The sequence below is a fragment of the Chrysemys picta genome, chromosome 6 (assembly GCF_011386835.1).
Source record: "Chrysemys picta bellii isolate R12L10 chromosome 6, ASM1138683v2, whole genome shotgun sequence".
NCBI lineage: Eukaryota > Metazoa > Chordata > Testudines > Emydidae > Chrysemys > Chrysemys picta.
This window is the reverse complement of record NC_088796.1, coordinates 44,212,946-44,236,199: the sequence shown is the minus strand read 5'-3', so window position 1 is coordinate 44,236,199 and position 23,254 is coordinate 44,212,946. Positions and strand designations below refer to the sequence as shown.

At 39.9% G+C, this 23,254-nt stretch overlaps 1 protein-coding gene across 2 annotated transcripts in view; it reads right to left on the bottom strand.

The window, feature by feature from the left end:
* Positions 1–23,254, bottom strand: part of DMGDH (dimethylglycine dehydrogenase) — a 95,461-nt gene that overhangs the window by 40,545 nt on the left and 31,662 nt on the right. For both annotated transcript variants that reach the window (XM_024111121.3, XM_024111122.3), the window contains exons 3-7: positions 18,329–18,427; positions 14,656–14,820; positions 12,929–13,133; positions 1,778–2,026; positions 526–724 (exon numbers count right to left, since the gene is read on the bottom strand). In XM_024111121.3, coding sequence (XP_023966889.2) covers positions 526–724; positions 1,778–2,026; positions 12,929–13,133; positions 14,656–14,820; positions 18,329–18,427 — 917 coding nt within the window. The remainder of the gene's footprint in view (positions 1–525; positions 725–1,777; positions 2,027–12,928; positions 13,134–14,655; positions 14,821–18,328; positions 18,428–23,254) is intronic.

Here is a 23,254-nt window from a genome sequence, read left to right as displayed (position 1 = left end):
AGAGCTCAGGCTCCAGCCCAAGCCTGAATGTCTACACAACAGTTTTACAGCCCCACAGCCCAAGCCCCAGGAGGCCAAATCAGTTGACCCAGGTCAGCCCTGGGTGTTTAATTGTGTGTAGACATACCCAATATTGCCCAAAGTTATTTGCACAAATAAACTGAAAGATGTACTCTAAGAAAGAGTGCTGACAAGAGTCTATCTTGGTGCACACAATATTTTAAATACTACTCATTTCCTGCAACAATGAAATTGGCTTTGAGGTTAACTGTTCCATGCTGCAGAAGAAAAGGAGCAAGAACAGAAAAAGAGCTGGTGAGAAAGAGCCACAGGATGGGTGGGAGTGGTGACAAATATATGGCCAAATATAAGGAGATGCACATGATCAGACAGTTGAGGCCACTTACAGGCACAGGATAGTGTGCAGTATATTTAAAAAAACCAAGGTCAGTGATGCTGAAGTTGAATGCAATTTTACTTTAATACATGATGGACAAAAGTTAATGGTGTGATGAATTTACTCACCCAAAGCCAATTGCTACCCAGTAATTTCTGACACCCTGATGTGGTCCCACCATAGGAAGAATGTCTGGAGAATATGTGATAGGACCAGCAACTGTGTTAATGATGTCTGCTTGTTTCAGGACTGGGACCATTGCCATTGCAGCCTCGATATGATCCATTATTCTGTCTAAATCAGACTCAAAAAGTTCCTTTCCAAAACCTGCACAAATATTTGATTCATATTATATATTTTTAATAAACTGTAAATATTTGTTTTAAATATATGCATACAATATATATATATAAGCAAGAGCAGTATGTAATTCATCAGTCTGTATATCCACACCTTTTCTATCTTTACATCACAAAACCCCACTTCCCTGTAAGAAGAGCACAAACTGAGGGCAACTGGATTTAAAAGTCAGCTTTCATTTTATTTCTCTTGATCTAAGGGGAAGCAGTGCAGCCTAGCAGCTCAGGCACTGGACTAGGACTCAGGAGACTTGGGGCTTGTCTTCACGTACAGCGCTATAGTGGCACAGCTGCACTGAAGACACTACTATGCTGACAGGACAGCTTCTCCTGTTGGCATAGTTAATCCACCTCCGCAAGAGCTTCTCCTGCTGACATAGCTCTGTCTGCCCCGGGGCTTAGGTCGAGATAACTATGTCTATCAGGGGAGTGGGTTTTTCACACCCCTGAGCGATGCAGATATACCAATATAGGTCTGTAATGTAGACTTGGCCTTGGACTCTATTCTTGGTTCTGTCACTGACCTTTTGGATGACCTTGGGCAAGTCATTTATTGATCTGTGCCTCAGTTTCCCCATCTGTAAAATTGGGATAATGATATTACCCGTAATGGTAAAGCATTTTGAGATCTACTGATGAGAAGCACTATGTAAGAGATAGGTCTGATTATTATCATTAACAACACAAAGTCTCAGCACTGAAGCAGAAAGGAGATAGACAGGCACAGGAGACTTCTCTAATGCTGGACAAAGCCATTTGTTTTTATGGCTCTATTTCATTCATATATACAATAGTCTGCCTTAGTGTTCTGCTTGTTATTTCTGTTCAGTCTCAGAGGCTGTAGTCATATTTTGAAAGATATGCAAAAAAAGCATATGTTGCAACTAAATTTTCAATACCTTCCACTTCTCATCACACAAGTCAGTGTTATAAAGGGAAATATGCTATTGTGCTTTATATTGTTAAACTATTTTCTATAGTTTATCAAGCTTTGAAGATACATGTAATTTTTTTTAATTACCTGGTGGGACTCCATTTGTTACCCATGACTCCTGTAGTTTCATTTTCTCCTGACTTTCATATGGACCAAATAAAAGCCCATCCCTTTCCTGTCTTAGATAATATGATCCTTCTAAGTCACGAAGCACAGGCAATTCCGTTTTCAGGGCTTTCACTTCAGGGATAGTTGATGTGACAACATATTGATGGTGAACAGGTATTAGGGGATGGTGCAGTCCAATCATTGTGCCTATTTCACGAGCCCAGAAGCCTAAGAAACACAATTAACAACTATGATAATATGCAAACATAAATTTCAGTGAATGGATTTTGTCACTCAGGTAACCTTTATTTGGCATACTGTAATGCTACACTGAGCTGATCAGACTCAAAATAAAGGTTACCCCTGCATCTGCCTGGAAAGCCATTTTGAATTGACAGATTACTACAACTCTGTCACTTTGGGGATTTAGATCTGTGTGTATGCGTTTGCTTACTTTAACCTGTAAATAACTCTCTTATTTTTTTTCCTTGTAAATAAACATTTAGATATTTTATTACAAAGAAACCAATCCAATCCAAAAATGTGTGATGTAATGTACAGTAAATGCCATGAGATGTGTAAATGTATGTAAAAAGAGAGGGTTTCTGTGTAACTTTGGAGCTGTGATGTACCCTACATCCATCCCCGTGCATTTGAGTCTGATCAACTCAGCGTAACGTTGCTGAGTAAATAAAGGAACCTGAGTGACAAAATGGGGAGTCAAACTGAGTGCTTTGGATCACAGAGGACTGATAAAGTGTTCTCCCAGAACTCGACAAGGTATTCTGGATAAGCCTAGTGGAAAAGGTCTTGGAGGGAATCCCAACAATGTGCACCCCAAAATACTGCAAATATGCCTACAACCCAAGGGATTCATCAAATGTGGCTATGTCATCTTTACACTCCCTTGATTCTTGGGGTTTCTAGGGCCCTTGGTACAACTTAAAGCAGCCACAAGACTCCTTTGCCTTCTGCTGGTTAGGGATCATTGGAGTTCAACATTTTTTATGTTCGTTAAGAAGACTATGCAGATCTTCCCAGTGGCCTGGAGAAGCTACATGGTATATGGATGAGCAGCATACTGACATATATAATTCATTGCTGACAAATGCAAGATAATGCACATTGGAAAGAATAATCTGTACTAAATAATAATAATAATAATAATCGGTACTATACAGTGTTCTAAATTAACTGTAACCACTTCAGAAAAAGCCTGGGCACTTGTGAGGACAGTTCAATGAAAATCTTTGATAAGTGCACACAGAAAGTAAAAAAAAAAAGTAATGTTAGCATGCACAAGGATGTGATAGAACATAATAAAGAGGATATTATACTGCCTTTATATAAACCAGCAGTACATCCTAATTTGGAATAATTTGTTCAGTTCTGCTCACCCTCTCTTTTTAAAAAATGTAAAAGGGTGGGGGGGAAGGCATCTAAAGACAAGTGGCAAAAGTGGTTAGAGGCATAGAACACTTTTGTGGAGAAAAGATCGAAAATACTACCACTGTTTAGAGAAGTCATAAACAAGAGGTGAAACAAAAAAAGGTATTCAGAATAAGGAATGGTACACAAGAGGTAAATCAGTTGTGCCTACTTATATCCTCTTTATAATACAAGAACAAGACAACAAATTTAAAATTCTTGAAAGGAAATATTTTCTTTACAGAATACATAAGAAACCTTTGCAATTCATTGCCACAAGATATAATTGAGTCCTGACCTTAGTAGGAATCAAAAGGCTAGACATTTATATGGGTAATGAAAACATACACAGTTATATGAGATAGGATAAAAATTGTTTTTAGAAGGGCATAAGCAATCCACTAATAGAGGTAAGGAAAAATCTTTGTCTATGGGCAAGTTTTTCCATAATTCTCCAAGATGGACCTTTTTAAAGACGCATTTGGTACAGGCCACTGTTGGAAACAGGATAATGGAGTATGTGGATCTTTGCTCTGTTTCACGGTGCTAATATCTATGAATACAACTATCTTTCTCTTTTTATATTCTCACAAGACTCTATTACTTAACATGGTTTTGCATGATTGTAATGTGGGGGCTGTGAGTGGGGGCACATGCCATAGAATGAAGTAAACTAGCACAAAATCAGTCTGGAAGGAGTGGATCAGTGGAGTCTGCTAACATCAGGCATTTCCAAATCCCCTGTGAATAAGAATAGTTTAAGGTTGAACCCCTGGTAATACATACAGAAGAACAGAAAGACGATGACAATAATCCCATCTTTAGTATCCCACATAGTTTTTCCACCAAAAATTACTTGGACTCAGGGAGACATTGTGAAAATACTGTATGACCGAAAGCACCTCTGTATCCACACCCTACACACTACTGTAATAATCTTTGTACAAAATATGCCTTATGAAGTATCATTTAAAAACTAATAATGTGCTGGTCAATAACATCATGGTGATATGTATGTAGCAGCATTACATGTAAAGTTATGAAATCCCCCTGTATGATGTTATCACATATACAAAACCACACAACCCAGCCTAGTTAAGGTTGTTAAACATATCTATCCTAAATAAGGAATGTGTTTTTCTCAATTTAAATATAAGTAGTAAACAGGGTACTCAAGACAGCAGGGGGAGGAGACAGCAGGAGACAAAGCAAATTTGCATTTCAGCAAACACAGGTGGTAAGAAAGAGCATGGAGCCTCATTCACCACCAGACTCCATGTCACTTTCTGATTGAAAGTGATCACTTTATTCTGATTGATTGAATAAACTTTGCTTTGAGGGATTATCTTCAGAAGAATCCATTTCAAGGGTTCACTGGACTATAAATCAAAGGGGCAGAAAACTCCTTGCTTTCTCTCTCTTTCACCTAACAAGACAAAGGCACCAGCACCTTTGGGACTCTGGGAGTGATCCTGATGAAAGAAAGTCAGTCGTCATCTTCCTGGAAGACTGTAGGTCAGAAAGGCTATGTTAAGTAAACCCTTGAACCAACACTTGCTAAATTAAGTTTTAGACTTTTAGATGTGTTTCCACTTTTATTCGCTTGTAACCATTTCTAACTTTATCTCCTATACTTGAATTCACTTAAAATCCTATCTTCTTTTGTTAATAAACTTGTTTTATTTTTTAATCTAAACCAACCCAGTGCTTCATTTAAATTGAACTTTTTGGTAACTCCATATAAAGGAGCAAACTGTTGAATATTCACTCTGTACATGAGCAACAAACCTTAATATCTGAACTGTCCAAGAGAGGGCTGGTAAGTGCAGAACACATGTTTTGGGAAAATTCAAGACTGAGAATGTGTTAGGGCACCCTGAACATAGTAACCAAGGCTGGTGGAAGCCAGAGTGTGGCTAGTGTGTTGCTGGAAGGCTGCTGGGGGTCAGAGCTGATGGACCAGGGCTGCAGCTATACACAGACACTCAGGGTGTGTGACCTGCCTGCTGTTTGGCTGTTTGTGAGCAGCTTAGGTTGGGAGCTACAACAGCATAGCATTGTGAAACACCCAAGATTACGGGGAAGTGGTGACATAGCCCCTCTTTGGTTTGGCCTCACCCTGGAATAAGACATACTGATGTTCCAAGAACAGGACTAAAATAATTTTTATTATTTTATTTGCTCACAGAAAAACAGAACAAGAAGGGCGAATGGATGGCATAACATGTATCTGCTCCTCTGCAAGCAAACAAAACTGGTTTACTGGCCTTAACTGTGTCCCTTTCAAAATGTGCACTATAAGATGCTGTAAACAGCTTCTTAAAATTGAAGATATTTCCTGAAATATATTACTACAGTGCAGCTCTATGTGTATGATCTCATGATAGATTTTTGACTACAACGGATATGGAGTTAATCATAAGCAGAACCTCCAGTGTTATTCAAAACCACTTTTTAAATCCACTTATACAGGTATTGTACTTAGCTATTTTTTATGTTGACTGTAGGATTCAGTACTGCAGTATTGAATTGTTGCTTACTTAATTAGCCCAGGACAACAGCTGGGATCCATCATTGGTTCTGTGTCTAAAAATTCTGAACCAAAAAAAAAAAAAAAAAAGAAGAAGTCTTAAAGAAAGAGTGTGCTCTCAGAAACAAAATTCTAACTGAAATCAGATGTCAAACTCCCCCTCTCCTGGGAGAGATAGCTAAAGCAAAAGCATAATTTATACCTTTAGAATTTTTCTACATCAAAATGATTAAAAACATCTCAGAGCAAAATATTTAGCGTTAGTATTGTTTGGCAAATTTACATAGCATGGTAGTCTGGTAAGATATTGTAAAAGAAAAAATAATTCAGTTAAAACAATAAATGTTCCATTTCTAAGTACATTCCAAAACTGTTGTAAAATGGAACAACTGCTGTGAGGTCAAATATCTGTATATGCAGTACGCATATCTAAAATAAAATCACCATTTCTTCAGGTTTTATTAATGACTCTATTATAAATACACTGCTAGCCTCCTTAGCAAGTTCAACACCAGTTAGTTTATGTCAGGGATTATTTATTAGGGGCCTGTTTATTTAAAAATAGAAAACTCACAAGTGGAACAGCTACAAGTTGGTTTAAACTTGTTCATTCCAGTTCCACAGCAAATGTTGACTGTGCAAAAAAAAAAAAAAAAAAAAAAAAAAAAAAGAGTAGACAGCTCTCTGGTTAACCCTGCTGTGCTTAGAATTAGCAACGAGTCTAGCTATGGCTGGCATCAAAATTAACCGTAATGATTTGAAGGGCTGCGGTTGAAATGAAGAGTGAATGCTGGCTGAAAGAATGTTAATAGCATATACTGGTCATAGTAGTGGTTGCACACCTTGACGCAGAATGTTAAGCAATATCAACTTTAAATGTTCAGTGTTTGGCTGAACACTTAGCTACACATTAGAATTAGGCTTAGCCAAGCATATCTTTGGTTTAATAAGTTATCAAAGCAAATGAAAAAGCCTAAGAGATTTCACAAGGCTGCAGATTGGCTTTACAAAGAATGATAAGTTCTGGAAAGCAGTTGTGAGGAAAGCTGTATATAATGACAATTGACAACACAACCAAAAGGATGCCAATCACACTATAAAATATAAGGAAAGTTATTAAATGTGCAATATTTCATCAATATGCTCTAATGCCAAGTTTTTAGAAAATGGGTGCCTGAAGTTTGACACATAAGTAAGTGGCTCGATTCCCAAAATGCTGAGCGCCCAGTAGCTCCCACTGCCTTCAAAACTTCTGAGAATGATGACAAGGCAAGTCAGGAACTTGACAGCCAGGGAAAAAGATTCTGGAGCATATCAGAGATCCAAAGGTGCCAGGAAGAGCTGGTCAGAAGTTTTCCAATAAAACATATTCTATTGGAAAATACCGATTTGTAGAACACCCAACAGGTTTCATGGAAACATCTTGGGTCCAGCAAACTTTTGGCAAATCAAAGGCAGGATTCCAGCAGAAAGGTTTCCTGCAACTTCCCTGGGCAATAACGACAATTACCCAAGAATGACAGTCTCATTCAGCAGCTGTTGGGGTCAGGGGAGCATATTTAGTTTAGGAAATACAATATTATGTCGGTATTTCCTAAATGAATTTTTGGGGGAAGGGCCAGTTAGGCAGTAAATTTTGAAAAATTTGGTTTTGGCCCAATTCAGACCATACTCAAATTTTGAAATAGCAGCATTTCCCATCAACTGGAAATCCCGTGTTTCATCCAGCTCTAGTGCCAGGCTGCATGTGTTTTATTAAGAAAGAGTAAAACCATTTTGGAGCAGAACTGGATGAGCTGGAAAAGCACAGAATGGGAGGGAAGAAAACATGGTATCCTCTAAGGAAGACAGTGAGAGATAAAGGGAGGAAGAACAGGATGACAGAGAGGGACAGAACTTGTCAGAGGTCTGAAAAACCCTTAATTCCCAGTGTTCTTGATACTTGACATAAGATACCTTTATAACCTTGTGGAAGTTTGTGTGTGTTTACTTACTCATAGACTCATAGACTTTAAGGTCAGAAGGGAACATTGTTATCATCTAGTCTGACCTCCTGTACACTGCTACAGAACCTCACCCACCTACTCCTGAAATAGATCCCTAACCTCTGGCTGAGTTACTGAAGTCCTCAAATCGTGGTTTAAAGACCTCAAGTTACAGAGAATTCACCATTTATACTAGTTTAAACCTGCAAGTGACCCATGCCCCATGCTGCACAGCAAGGCAAAAACCCCTCAGGGTCTCTGCCAATCTGACTTGGGTGAAAATTCCTTCCCAACCCCAAATATGGTGATCAGTTAGACCAGTGGTTCTCAACCAGGGGTACGTGTACCCCTGGGGGTACATAGAGGTCTTCCAGGGGGTACATCAACTCATCTAGATATTTGCCTAGTTTTACAACAGGCTGCATAAAAAGCACTAGTGAAGTTAGTGCAAACTAAAATTTCATACAGACAAAATGAGAAAGTAAACAATTTTTCAATAATAGTGTTGTGACACTTTTGTATTTTTATGTCTGATTTTGTAAGCAAGTAGTTTTTAAGTGAGGTGAAACTTGGGGGTACGTAAGACAAATCCAACTCCTGAAAGGGGTACAGTAGTCTGGAAAAGCTGAGAACCACTGAGTTAGACCCACCAGGCAGATACCTGGGAAAAAATTCTCTGACACTCAGAGCTCTCCCAACTTAGTGTTTCATCTCTGGCCATTCGGGATTTTTGCTACTGGCAGTTGCTGATGGGCCACATGCCGTTGTAGGCAGTCCCATCACTCCATACATAATTACACAGAAAACTATGCTAAAAGAACCTTATTATGGTTGCAAAGTCAGGTGCTCAAAAGATAGAAAATACCAGTATCAAGGTTGTCTGTGGAACCTTAAATATGATACAGTCTCTAATTAGATGATCAGAAACTATTTTTTTCACAGGACCCATCTTATTCAGTACACAGTGTGCATAGACTAAGTCCTCCAGGAAGTGTAGAGATACCACAATTTCTGTACACTCTAGATGCAGTGTTTGGTTTCCCATGTCACACCTCCTGCTGGGGCAGAGACAAAGCCGCCCAGAACAGGACAGTCATAGGCTGCAGCTACGCAGATCAATAGGAAATTTGTTATTTCCTTGCTGTGCATAGTCCTGTTCATAGTGTAAGGTTTGCCTTGGCACTGGTATGCTTATCAGTGAGATACTACACACAAGATGGATGGTGCTCTATTAATGAGCAGCTTCCAATATTTTTTCTCATTGTTCAAAGTGTGGCTATTGGCTTTTTTTATTACACGAATTCAAACCCTGCTCTAAATACAGAATTATTAATTTCCTCATCTGTTTTTCTGTAGTGGTCATCATTATAGTATCTGAGTGATTCACACACATTAATTAAGCTATCTTCCCACCACCCCTGTGAAGAGGAGGTGTGGTATTATCCCCATTTTACAGATGTAGAACTGATGCACAGTGTGACTAAGGCAAAAAAAATAAACGATTTTGAGTGTCCAATCTGCGCTATCTAGGACCTGATTTTGCAGAATACGTGGCATTGTATAGCAGTTCATATATTCAAACACAGCTCCCATTGACTTCAGTACAGATGTGAGAGCTCAGCACTTCTGCAAATCAAGCCCCAGGGTCTCAAGCTGGGCTACCAGAAAATGAGGAACATACAAATAGTGACCAGCTCTAAGAATCAGGGGGTAGCTGTGTTAGTCTGTATCCACAAAAACAGCAAGGAGTCCGGTGGCACCTTAAAGACAAACAGATTTATTTGGGCATAAGCTTTTGTGGGTAAAAAACCCACTTCTTCAGATGCTCTAAGAAGTTTGGCTTAAGTGACTTGCCCAGCCTCACACAGGAATTCTATGGATAGAATCCAGTTCCCCAGGACAGCACTCAGTGTTCTTATTTATGAGACAATCCATTTTTTTTCCTGCAATCCCCTGCTTCATTCATTTCAGTTTCCAACTTCTGCAACAAATGAGGCTAGAGTTCTACCAAAACCAATTTACTATACAACTCTGATTCATCCCCAGAGCAGGTCTACGGTCCTCTGCAGTATAGCAGGCAGTAAAGGAATTTAAGATTATTACAGTGCATGTGCACAATGGGGTGTGACTGCAGTTGCAAGAAACACCTTAATTCTGGCATATCCAAACTTCTGAGTGCTTGACTTTGCAACCTGAATAATGTTCTTTTAATGCAGTTTTCTTGTATATACACTTGCATAGGATTTTTAAAAAGTAGAAAAAACAGAAATTCCATCATGTGACATCATATGACATCCACATGGGCCATCAGCAGGGTTGGAACCTTTTAGATCCACCACACAAACCTCTGCTGCTTAAGCTTAGGGAGTAATTGATAGCAAAAGTATGTTGTCATCCTCTGTGTGGACAAGCACTAGAGGGGGATGAAACATACACCTTACCATTGGTTTTCACAGTTATTTCCTGACAGCTGAGGAATGGTGAGACTCAGGAATCTTGAATTCCATTCCAGGCTCTGTAGCGGAGTGTGCTCTAGTGGGCACAGACACTGCTGTCTGTTTTCACCAAGCTTAACCCCTCCTGCACCATCCCCACTAACTTGTCCCTTGTCTCCTCCCCATCCCTGGCTCCTTCTCCAAGTTCTATTCTCCTTGCTCATTCAATCCCAATCTTCACTCCTCAGGCTTCTCATCTCAGTCGCAGTCTCCTTGCACAGCCAGTCCTACTTTTCCCCTCTGGGTTCACTGTCTGAGTCTCAATCTCCCCGCCACTCCCAGTCTCTCTCCACACCCTGTCCCTGTTCCTCCGTCCTGCCCCAACACCTTGTTCACAGTCTCTTTACCTAGTCAATCCCAACTCCCCCATTCCTGGCTCCTCATCCTATCTGCCTCTCCCCCCACCTCCACTTCCAGTCTTCCATCCTAAGCTTCTCATACAATCTCAGTCTCCCCCACCACCACCACTTGCTCCTGCAATATCGGTGCTCCCCACAGCCAACTCACTGGCTCACACACCCAGTCACCTGGCTATATAGCACCCAGGCCCAGTCTCTTTGCCCAACAAGCCCCAGCCTTCCCTTCCCACCCTCTTGACTACCAGTTCCACCCTCCCTTCTTCCTCACCTTCAGCTCCCAATCTCCATCTCCTTTCCCAACCAGTACCAGTCTCTCCTGTCCAGCTCCTACTTAGTTTCTCCCTCACTGCAGTCCCATTCTCACCAGAGTCCTTATTCCCGTTTACTCCTCTCCCTCCCTCTTGGTTCAACTTTTGTCCCCCTCTGAATGTGAATCAGACAGCTTCTTCCTTCATGCAGCCTGGGGGGTCGTGGGGACTCACTCCCTTCTCCCAGTGCTGATGCCTGGCCTAGGGTGACCATATGTCCCAAAGGGAAAACAGGACACCGCTCAGGGCTGGCCCGAGCTCTGTGCCCCCACATTCCTCCTGCACGGGGCTGGCATGAGCCCTCCCCCACTGCACATTGCTGGACTGAGCCACTTGTTCGAGGCCCCCCCGCATGAGGTTGGGGTTGCTGGTCGCTGAAACCCTGTCCGCCCCCTGCCAGAGCCTTGCCTCCCCTCCCTGCAAGGGGCTGGCATTGCTGCTCACCGCCTCCACAACACACCCCACTTTTTTGGCAAAAGTGGGTATTTGTCTGTTTGCTCTTGTCAACTGATCACGTCAGCAAGAGCAAACGGGACAACTGCCCACTTCTGCCAAAAAAGTTGGGACGGTCGGGATAGGGCTTCAAAAGGGGACTGTCCCGGCCAAAATGGGCATATGGTCACCCTAGCTTGGCCCCACCGTGGCCTGGAGCAGCTGGAAACAGTCCTTCTGAGTCCCCATAGCCTTAGGTTAGTGCATATGCAGTCTGGTCAACACTAGGATCTGTGAGAGGTTCACGCACACCTTAAGGATGAAATCTTTGGAGATTTTACCTGTTAAACTCTAGTAAGTCTCTACTGAACATTTTTCAAAGGCTTATAACTTGGCCAAATTTGGGTGGATTTTCATAGGCCACTCCCTGCCAAATTTAAAGTTTCTTTTCCAAAGCATGGGGGCACTAGAACTGTTCAAAGAAAAGGTCTCAAGAATTTAACATGGTCAAAACAATTTATTTTTCCCTAGCCTCGTTCTTTGAAATGGCTGAACAGTTTTGGCAGAAATAAAAATAAAAAATAAAAATCATCAACCCGAAACAGCCACCAGGCATGGAAAAATTCAGCCCAAAGGTTAACGTTTGGCAAAGTTAGAAGCAACCGAACATAGGGTCTTATAATGGGAAGTATTGGGCAATCATACTAAAAAATGCCGTGTTACTACCCACATGTAATAAGGGGAGTTTTTTATATACTGCTTAATACCGAATAAGTAATACTTAATACAATGAATGTTAAAAGTTACATACAGAGGAAAATAAATACAAATCATTTTAACTTAATATTTATGGAGCATAAAAATATATTGTTAAAAAGGGGACGTTTAACCTACCAAACAAACAGTAAAAATCCTCCCCTTCAGGGATATGGGAGTGCAGTTTCACATCTGAGGGCAACACAGAGTAAGATAAAACTGAAAGGATCAGTATTATCTTATTTGCTGCACCCCAATAGGTCTCTGAGGAAAGATATAATAGAGGGCAGCCAGCCCTTCACTCCCTGCCCCTCCCCGTCTGATCATTCCAGCTTGTTTCCCAAGGAGCCCCCATGTGGGGTTCCATAATTTTAAGGAGAGGGGACTATATTGCAGAGATAGCATTTTATCCCTTCCACCCACCCCAACCCAGACCACCAGATCGTCTTGTAAAAGCTAATGGGATAGTCTGACCCCTAGTATTTTGTTGGAGACAAACCAGAGAAAGAGAGAGAGAAGAAACGTTATTAATGTTTTTGTTCCGTACAAATAATAATAATGTCTAGGCAGGGATAATTGAAAGGTATTTCTTCCACTAAGCACTCAGTTTCCACAATATTATTGTGAAGCAAGAGCCCATTAAAAAAACCAGGACAGCCTGATACCAAATCATGGGTTTTATGGGTTCACCAGGAACTAGAGAGTTACTAGAAAACATATTGCACACGTTACTACAAGACAAATAGTAGAGTACTACTGCTTAGTCTGAGTTACTTGATCTTATACCAGTTATTTTTTAAACTTTAAAAGGTATCAAAGTATTTTTGTAATTCTTACCTGCTGTATTCACAATTCTGTTTGTTCTAATTATTCCATGTGGAGTTTCAACTTCCCAGGTCCCATCTGATCTAGGGCTCAGATTTGTCACTTGGACTGGATAATTTAACAGGGCACCATATTTCTTGGCTCCTGCAGCCAAGGCCATAGTGAGAGAATAGGGATCAATATGACCATCTCCGGGGTTATACAGGCCAGCTAAAACCTAAGTGCATCACACAAGATTAATTCAAATTAAATTTGCTGCTTTCATTGCATCTCATATAAAACTGCATTTCTTGAGTCAACTGAAAACCAATTTTAAAAGCATATTATATTATCAAGACTTCAACGGGCTAATTCTGTAACTGTCCTATGGAAGTGTGATTCTCCAGCATCAGAATCTATCTGTGATTATAGAGATAGAGGCCAAGGATGAAGATTTCAGAAAGAAACCCAAATGAACAGAATGTGTCAAATGTCTTCCAAAAATCTCATAAAGGGTTTCAGACTATTCACCATAAGTAGTAACATTCAGAAGGTTTAGATTATTTGCACATTTTAAAATGAGTATGATCATTTCTCATCCCATGAAAATTTATGATAGTTGTTGAAACATTTACCACATTTTAAAAATTAAAATAATGGCCCTGATAACCCCCTCTCATGGGAAAACTAGCAGAGAGGGAGTTAATGAGAGGAAATCTTTGCAAAATTCACCTCATGGAGTTCCCTGTGAATTGTTCCACTAGAAAAATGATTTTGCTTCTACAGAATGGGCTGCAGTTCTTGCTCATAAGTGCAATGGATCCCTAGGACCTGTGCAAATCCCAAGGTACCTGAAGGGAGCCATCCATACAGAATCCCTGTGCCTCCACTCTGGCTCTTGGTCCCCAGTATCAATCTCATATCCTACTCCATGACAGCACTGCTTCATTATAGTAGGCTTGGGAGGATTAGATTTTTTATCAGTAAATGTCAGTAAACACTGATTTCACCATACACATACAAAAATATTTCCATTGATAATAACAGAAATGTACAGACAGCAAAGAAAGAAAAGTGCTGCTTGATAACTTATTAGGGTTTGATTTAAGGATATTTACTTTGTATATTTTGACATGTGACGTTGACAATTTGTGTTTTCACAGTTACAAAGCTGTAACTTTTAAAATTTTAGTGTCTGCTGTCAGCCATCCCCAACTGTCAGATGCCCCCAACTGTCTGATGCCTCCCAATTTCCTGCAACTGTGAAATTTTAAATCTAAATTGATAAAAATAAAAAGTGCTTAAAAATAAAAACTCATATTATCCAGCAAAATTATAAAAAAGTGAAAATAAAATTCTGCCAAGCCTAATTCTGAGCCATTAAATAAGGGGGTTTAGAACAGAAACAGTATGCCAACCTTAACTATATTTGCCTTTGCCGAGCTTTCTCTTAGAATACTTGGATCTGAGTCTCGGCTCTGTGTCCTGAACAGGCTCTGTGTTTCTCTTTCTTCCCGAATTTACTCTCCCATGCAATAGAAACTCCCCCAGAGGATCTTGTTAACGTTGCTGTAATAAAATCACATGGGGAGGTGGCTCATTCTCATTTGCACTAAGCCCCTTTACACTGCTTGAGCTGAAATCCTTTATACTAAGGGCCTTAGTGCACAAGAGAATCAGGCCCTGGATGTGCAGTATATCTTTGAAAGTCCAACATTTAACCTCAAGGAAAGTTGTTTTCACAACATTTTATTCTTTACCTTCTCCATGTTCAATATGGGAAACAGCTCTTGTATTCTCTCAGGCCCAATAAGATACTGCTCTGCTGGATGCCAACCAGCTCGCGTCATTTGGTACTTGAATTCATCCACTCTAGTAGGAGTGGAAGCAATTCTGATGCTGCCTGGCTGATGAAATCCCACAGCCTAAAACATGGATAGCAAAAATAAATGAATGAGTTATCATTAGAACTTTGTCTTATCCCAGTCTAACCACCTGGTCCTACCCCAGTGAAGTCAATGGGAGTTTTGCCATTGACTTCGGTGACCACAAGCCCTAAATCCCTTTGAAGGATCAGGCCCCAAATGTAGAATTGGGGGGGAGTAAAGAACAATTTGTTACCACATAAAAGCCTAAGCTGAGCGAGCACATTACTTAAATGTACACTACCTTCAAAATAAGTTGTAAAAAAAAAAAAAAATAGATCCTCTATCGTATTTCATTATTCTCTATTAATTTTGAACCTCTAAGATTGGATTAATGAGCCAACTTTGTGGGCTGTATCTCCCTTATCTATACATTATCAAAAATAGGTCAGATAAATTTAAAAGTTAATGTTTAGTATCTTATATAAATATCATCTCAATATCAGTATTACGAGTTGGGGTAAACTTCTCTGAAACCAGGGGATGTAAACACTGACCTTCATTTAAGATAGTTGTAAGAAGCCATTAATCTCCTTTAGGAAACAATAGCAGCCTTCACATCAAACAAGGCACATGTCACCAGCCAAATTAAGAGCATGTGCAAGGCAAACGTGGGCAAAGGGGTTTCACTGGCTACTGTTTTGTGAAGGTTTGCATGTCTGGGAGAGAAACTAGAAAGAGCAGAGAAAATGAGAGAAAAGGCAGCAAGGAAGAACTGCTTGAATAAGCAATGGGAACATGGCCTTGTGAAAAGCCCAGACAGACCTTTTGCACTGAGTGCTGACTGAAAGGGGCTTGGTTAGAGCTGTGAGCAGAGAAACTCTCCTCTGCAGCTGATTCCTGTCATGTTCAAAGAAACAGGACTTTGATGCAGTCCTGTTTATTTGCTAACAGTGTACAAAGAAACCTGATTTCATCATCAATTTCTCCTCCTAACCAACCCACAGGGTCCTAAATTTGGCTAACTGCTTGGGTTAAAAGGGATAAGAATCAGCATTTTAATCACTGAAGATATTAGAAAATAAACATTAAAAAGTTAACTGACCACACATCTTTACTGAAAAAATAAAGATATTTTAATGAAGTATAAATAATTATATCCAGTTAGAAAGTGCCTGTTCACATTAGTGACTGTGGCCGGATCACCCCCACCTCGCATCACAAAGATTTTTTCTTCTAATTGTTCTGTTAGGAAATGAAGCTAACCCCCTAGCAAACAGGTTGAGGGACTACTGGGAGGCCATGGCAATCCACATGGAGATTCTGTGACCCTGCAATCGCTATCCTTGGTAGTTCTCTCCATTCTGTTGCAGCAAGGCACCATTGGAGCTGCACCACCAAAGATTACTGAGCTGGTGACTGACTGAGGAATCCTCCCACTCTAAGGGGTATCTCCACTGCAGAGAAGGGGCTGCAGAAAATTAATACAACTTGGAGTGATATTACCTTTCATGAGGAATTTCTGAGAGACCAGTGGAGGCACAATGCATGTCTCTCCCGCCCCACACTCAATCTACCGGCTACAAAAGTGCCATGCAAATACCTGTCCTCACTTTCAGGTGACATTGTGTAGCGGGCTGGTTACCCTGCTCCCGCCCTGAAGGGCTTAAAACAGCCCTTGGAGACGGCTGTGGCATCGGAAAAGTTGGGCTGATTGGGAAAACAGCCACAGCTGTAGCAAGTGCAATCAGGGCCCAGCATTTTAGACAGTTGACAAGAAGATACCATTAACTAGATACCATTAACTTGGGTTTGAATAGAGACTGGGAGTGGCTGGGTAATTACACAGATTGAATCTATTTCCCCATGTTAAGTATCCTCACACCTTCTTGTCAACTGTCTAAAATGGGCCATCTTGATTATCACTACAAAAGTTTTTTTTCTCCTGCTGATAATAGCTCATCTTAATTAATTAGCCTTTAAAAAAAAATTAAGGGAGATATCCTATCTTCTAGAACTGGAAGGGACCTTGAAGGATCATACAAGTCAGGCCCCCTGCCTTCACTAGCAGGGCCAAGTACTGATTTTGCCCTAGATTCCTAAGTGGCCTCTTTAAGAATTGAACTCACAACCCTGGGTTTAGCAGGCCAGTGCTCAAACCACTGAGCTATCCCTCCCCCCAACCTGTCACAGTTGGTATGGCTACTTCCACTTTTTCATGTTCTCTGTATGTATATATATCTTCTTACTATATGTTCCATTTTATGCATCTGATGAAGTGGGCTGTAGTCCACAAAAGCTTATGATCAAATACATTTGTTAGTCTCTAAGGTGCCACAAGTACTCCTGTGCTTTTTGCGAATACAGACTAACACGGCAGCTTCTCTGAAACCTGTAAATGTAAACAAACTTGTCTGTCTGAGCGATTGGCTAAACAAGAAGTAGAACTGAGTGGACTCATAGACTCTAAAGTTTTACATTGTTTTATTTTTGAATGCAGTTATATAACAAAAAAAATTCTACATTTGTAAGTTTCACTGTCATAAAGTGATTGCACTACAGTACTAGTATGAGGTGAACTGAAAAATACTATTTCTCTTATAATTTTTACAGTGCAAATATTTGTAATAAAAATAATAATATAAAGTGATAACTATACACTTTGCATTCAGTGTTGTAATTGAAATCAATATATTGGAAAACGTAGAAAAAAATCCAAAAATATTTAATAAATTTTGATTGGTATTCTATTATTAATAATGGATTAAAACTGTGATTAATCATGATTAATTTTTTTAATCATGATAAATTTTTGTCAATTAATCATGTGAGTTAAGTGTGATAGCCCTAGTTTAAACTATTTGTGCTTTAATACTCGCAGTATATGAGTGCATGTAATGCATTAGATCTAGTAATAGCAGAATTCACTATGACATTCTGCTAATATCTTTAATCTTGCTGAAAAGTAGGGTAAGGCCACAGGGTTTTTTGTGACAATTATCAAATTGGCAGATTAGCAAAGTGAGAATCACTATTTTTATTGCAGTGTCAAACATGAAGGAGGGAAAATGTTGACTGGAGAAAGTGATTTAGTCACCAAAGAGACGCACAGTTCTGAAATGGATACAATGAACTACAGCAATCTTCTCGATTAAGGACAGAATCAAACCATTTAAATTAAAACCAGAAATGCCTAATTGTCAGATTGCTCATTCCTGAATGCTGTTTTAACTCAAGTAGAAAGATGATACTGCAGTCGCTTTGCCTGCTTGGTTTCTGACTTATAATAAGTGTTTAAATTTTGAAATCTGTTTTCTATTTAAGAGTTAGGATTGTGGGGGAGCATCTACAGTATTCTGGAGTTAAATGCTAGAAAATGAGTGTAGGATAGACATAGAGAAGGCAAACTACATTCAGATAAAGTGAGCCCTTGTGGTATGAGAGCTCCCTTTATATGCATGCGCACACAGACACAGACACACAACGTATCCATTCTAAATCTTCCTGTAATTTTTTTAGCATGACTAATATTGAACTGAATTAATATTTTTAAAGTTAAGACTTTCACCTGCCCAGTTTCCTCCTCCAATTTTTCATAGAGTTTGATGCTGTAGTAATGGATTTTCTTCAGATTTATTCCAGGATGAAAGTAAGTTGTTAACCCAGCCTTGAATAAGAAACAAAAAACAACAACATATGAGTATTTTTGGAAATGCATTGCTTTCTTTCCCCCTTTCTAGACAGCTTTTTTCCAGATGTTATTCAAAAGGAACTGTCACTACAAAGAAAAACAACACATGGCTGGAGCCAACCGTTCTTTTTATTTATTTGTTTGTTTGTTTATAATAAAATTGTTTCGTAGTTTACCAGCACTCTCCTTCTATGAACAGATGTTTTTCCACCTGTCTTCTCTCATCAGTTTGTCAAGTCACAATATCTCCGTTGTATTTGTTCTCTACCATAGTTTCATTCCTTGCTTAAACTATTCATTTTTCTACATAAATCTTTTGGATGAGACATAAAACTGAATTCCCAACTAGCTGTGGTTTTTAAAAATCCTGTAGTTCTTTCACATAGCCTACAGTACATGGACCTTGCCAAAATATACTGCTGCTGGAGATGTGGGTCTCCGTATTTTGGGACAATCCCAGGATATAATCCTTTTGGTTAGAAGAAGGGAAGAGGAATAATATGATAATGGATCCCACCTGAAAAATTACTTCTCAGAACTGTGTTTTGGGATATATCCCATTGTCTCAAAAACTTTCCAACTCACAGAAAGCTTGGTTCTGTAGAGCAGTGCTTGCAGCCAAATGACTTGCATTGCTTAGGTAGAAGAGCAGACTGCCTCCAGGGATAGAAGCTTGGCACAACAACCTGGCTGACCTAGGAGCTAAAAAGCAGCTAATGTTTCAGAGAAGAGGGACCTCAGATACATTTGATAAGATTTGATCTAACTTTTTAGAAACCTTTGATAATTTCTACTAGCTGGAAACTGAGATGTAACTCTCCTTTCCTATCCCTACCACTTTTTGTCCTTTTTCTCACTTCCATTCCTTCACTTTTTTGTTCTTTTGTTTTTTTGTCTGTTCTTCTCTTATTTGTGGAAGAAAAAAAATCAATAAAATATAAACAAATAATAAAAAAAGACATGCGGTTTTCAAGAGGCGGCATATAAACACTCGTATCCTGGCTGAATCCTAATACAGGTGATTAAATCCTGTCTCCCTAAAAGTCCTCTTATAATTTTTTCAAGAATGCAGACAGTTTCACTTTACAGTTGCCAAATAAGCACATACTTTTGGTTTTGACATTTTTCAGTTTGCCATCTCTAATTACTTTGCATTGTATATTTTTCTTAAGCCTTTAATTTTTCAAGTCAATGGGAACTATATACTCACATGAATAAGGCTAGCAGGGTTTGGTTTTATTTAAAAATATCTGTTTGTATTGAATTTAATTTTAATGCTATTCCTAAAACAATTTATACTTTGCCATAAGCATATATTGCATCACTAAGATCAAATGTGGTAATAGTTCAACAATAACTTAGAAATGCTCTTCTAGGGACTTTATCCTGCCCTTACAGGGGATGTATTCAATGACTTTGAAGGTAGTTTCCAAATTTTCCTTATGAGGGTTCTCTCTTTTTGGTATTTTAAAATTTATACAATAGTATAAACTCTTATCCCCAAAACAGACCCATGGAAAACAATCTAACCTTTTAAAACCATCCACCTAAAGATATATATTTCAGTTGTGGTTACTGTGAATTATTTTTGTTACAGGCCTGGATCCATAAGTATCTTCCATATTGTTCACAATCTGAATGTCTTTATTTTAACTTTTTTGAGCCAGAACCTAGTGCAATTTTTTGCCGTTTTTGCAATTAATTTATGTCTTGATCGCTTCTTAAAAATTAGGTCCTCAAGGTCTGATCTACTGTTTTGCTCAATAAAATGAATAAAGAAATAAATTATATCTTAACTCTTAAAACATTCACTTTTCTCTAGCTAATTACATGTATTTTCCTTGCTCTCAATTCATATCATAACCTTTGTACTGTCTTCCTTTATTTGTACAAAAATTGCCTGATCAGTCTTTTGTTCCTCCCCTGGATGTATTTAATAATCTTCTATATTCAGTGAAATTCAGTTGTAGTGATTGCTGATGGTAATAATAATTTAGTTATATGGCCACAAATTACTTTTCAAAACCATTTGATAGTGTCTCTGATGTATTCACCACACAATAATACCCATACCCATGGGCATTTAGTTACAAGGATCAAATTGGAAGTAATATCTTTGACCTTTTTAAATGTAGGAAGGAATTTCACACTTTTCAGAGTGCTATTTGGCTTTAGATAAAGAATGTTATTGGTTTCAAGAGTGCTATTTAGAGCCAATTATAACCTGACCAACCTGCTTTAGGATTAAAATTCCAAGAAGAGTTTGATCTATCTTTGCCAGATGGAGATTGTTCTTTTATATGTCTGATTTGAGAAATTAACTACCTTGCTGATCTAGATGTGGTGACCATTTGCATATAAAAATCAAAACAGATATTGCCCAAATCCATTCTTATAATAGAATTCTTCTGTAATTTTTATATGTTTAGTTTCTTATATTTTAGTTCTGTTCTATTCTGGATTTTATACTGCACCCATTATCACAGCAGCATTCTGATAGAAATTGCATTATTTCTTTCATTACATACACACACAATCCATCTCCTTACAGATTTGACCAGACCACCTTAGTATGACTTTATTTAATTTGTGCTGTGATCTATTAACTATTCTATAATAATTAAACAGCATACTACATTGAATTTTGCATGGTAAGAAGATTACATAAAGAATTTTTGGGATGATACATGATAGCACTGCTTTAGAAAACAACTGTTCAAATTAAGAACAAAGGGCCCAATTCTGTCCAGACTGACTTATTCCTAATGACTTGGGATTGCACAGAGCTTCAGGATAGAATATGGCTTGAAGAGGTCTATGTATCCTTCAAAGTCTCAATTTTGCTCCCATTTGTACCCAGGAAACCACCACTTGTTTCAAAGCTGGTTAGATAAGTGTAAATATGAGCAGACATATGGCCTGACAGTTGTGTCTCCTGTTAATGTTAGAGTAAAATTCATGCTTTCTGAACTGTTTTTATTTAAATAAAATGAAAGTCAAACAACTTTTTTCACAGTATTGTGCCTAAAACAGCTAACTCAATTTATCTGAAATTTTGTAACATTGCTCCGGAGCTGAGAACTTGTAAGCCAGGTTTCAGCACTGAGAAACAGCAGAAATACAATAGATTGAAAATGTGACTTAGTTCTAGCAATGCTGGCTGGACTCTGAAAGAGAAAATGCAAAGCAGTATGTTGTCTGAATTAAAGGGTATGTCTACACAACGGGATTAATCCGAATTTACAGAATTCCAATTTTGGAAACAGATTATATAAAGTCGAATGTATGCCGCCACACTAAGCACATTAATTCGGCGGTGTGCGTCCATGTACCGGGGCTAGCGTCGATTTCCGGAGCGTTGCACTGTGGGTAGTTATCCCATAGCTATCCCATAGTTCCCACAGTCTCCCCCGCCCATTGGAATTCTGGGTTAAGATCCCAGTGCCTGATGGGGCAAAAAATATTGTCGCAGGTGGTTCTGGGTACAGCCTCACCCCTCCCTCCATGAAAGCAACGGCAGACAACTGTTTCGCGCCTTTTTTCCTGGGTGAACACAGCAGACGCCATACCACGGCAAGCATGGAGCCCGCTCAGCTCAAGACAGCAGTCATGAACATTGTAAACACCTCGCGCATTATCGTGCAGTTTATGCTGAACCAGGACCAGAAAAACTAGGCAAGGAGGAGGCGGCGATGGCAGCGTGGCAACGAGAGTGATGAGGACATGGACATGGACATGGACACAGACTTCTCTCAAACCGCGGGTCCCAGCGCTTTGGAGATCATGTTGTTGATGGGGCAGGTTCTATCCGTGGAACGCCGATTCTGGGCCTGGGAAACAAGCACAGACTGATGGGACCGCATAGTGTTGCAGGTGTGGGACGATTCGCAGTGCTGCGAAACTTTCACATGCGTAAGGGCACTTTCATGGAACTTTGTGACTTGCTTTCCCCTGCTCTGAAGTGCCAGAATACCAGGATGAGAGCAGCCCTCACAGCTGGGAAGCGAGTGGCGATAGCCCTGTGGAAACTTGCAACGCCAGACAGCTACCGGTCAGTCGAGAATCAATTTGGAGTGGGCAAATCTACTGTGGGGGCTGCTGTCATGCAAGTAGCCAAAGCAATCATTGAGCTGCTGCTACGAAAGGTAGTGACCCTGGGAAATGTGCAGGCCATAGTGGATGGCTTTGCTGCAATGGGATTCCCTAACTGTGGTGGGGCGATAGATGGAACCCATATCCCTATCTTGGCACCGGAGCACCAGGGTACCCAGTACATAAACTGCAAGGGTTACTTTTCAATGGTGTTGCAAGCACTGGTGGATCACAGGGGACGTTTCACCAACATCAACGTGGGCTGGCCAGGAAGGGTTCATGACGCTCGTGTCTTCAGGAACACTACTCTGTTTAAACGGCTGCAGCAAGGGACTTACTTCCTGGACCAGAAAATAACCGTTGGGGATGTTGAAATGCCTATAGTTATCCTTGGGGACCCAGCCTACCCCTTAATGCCATGGCTCATGAAGCCATACACAGGCAGCCTGGACAGGAGTCAGGAGCTGTTCAACTATAGGCTGAGCAAGTGCAGAATGGTGGTGGAATGTGCATTTGGCCGTTTAAAAGGTCGCTGGCGCACTTTACTGACTCGCTCAGACCTCAGCCAAACCAATATCCCCACTGTTATTGCTGCTTGCTGTGTGCTCCACAATCTCTGTGAGAGTAAGGGGAGACCTTTATGGCGGGGTGGGAGGCTGAGGCAAATCGTCTGGCTGCTGATTACGCGCAGCCAGACACCAGGGCGATTAG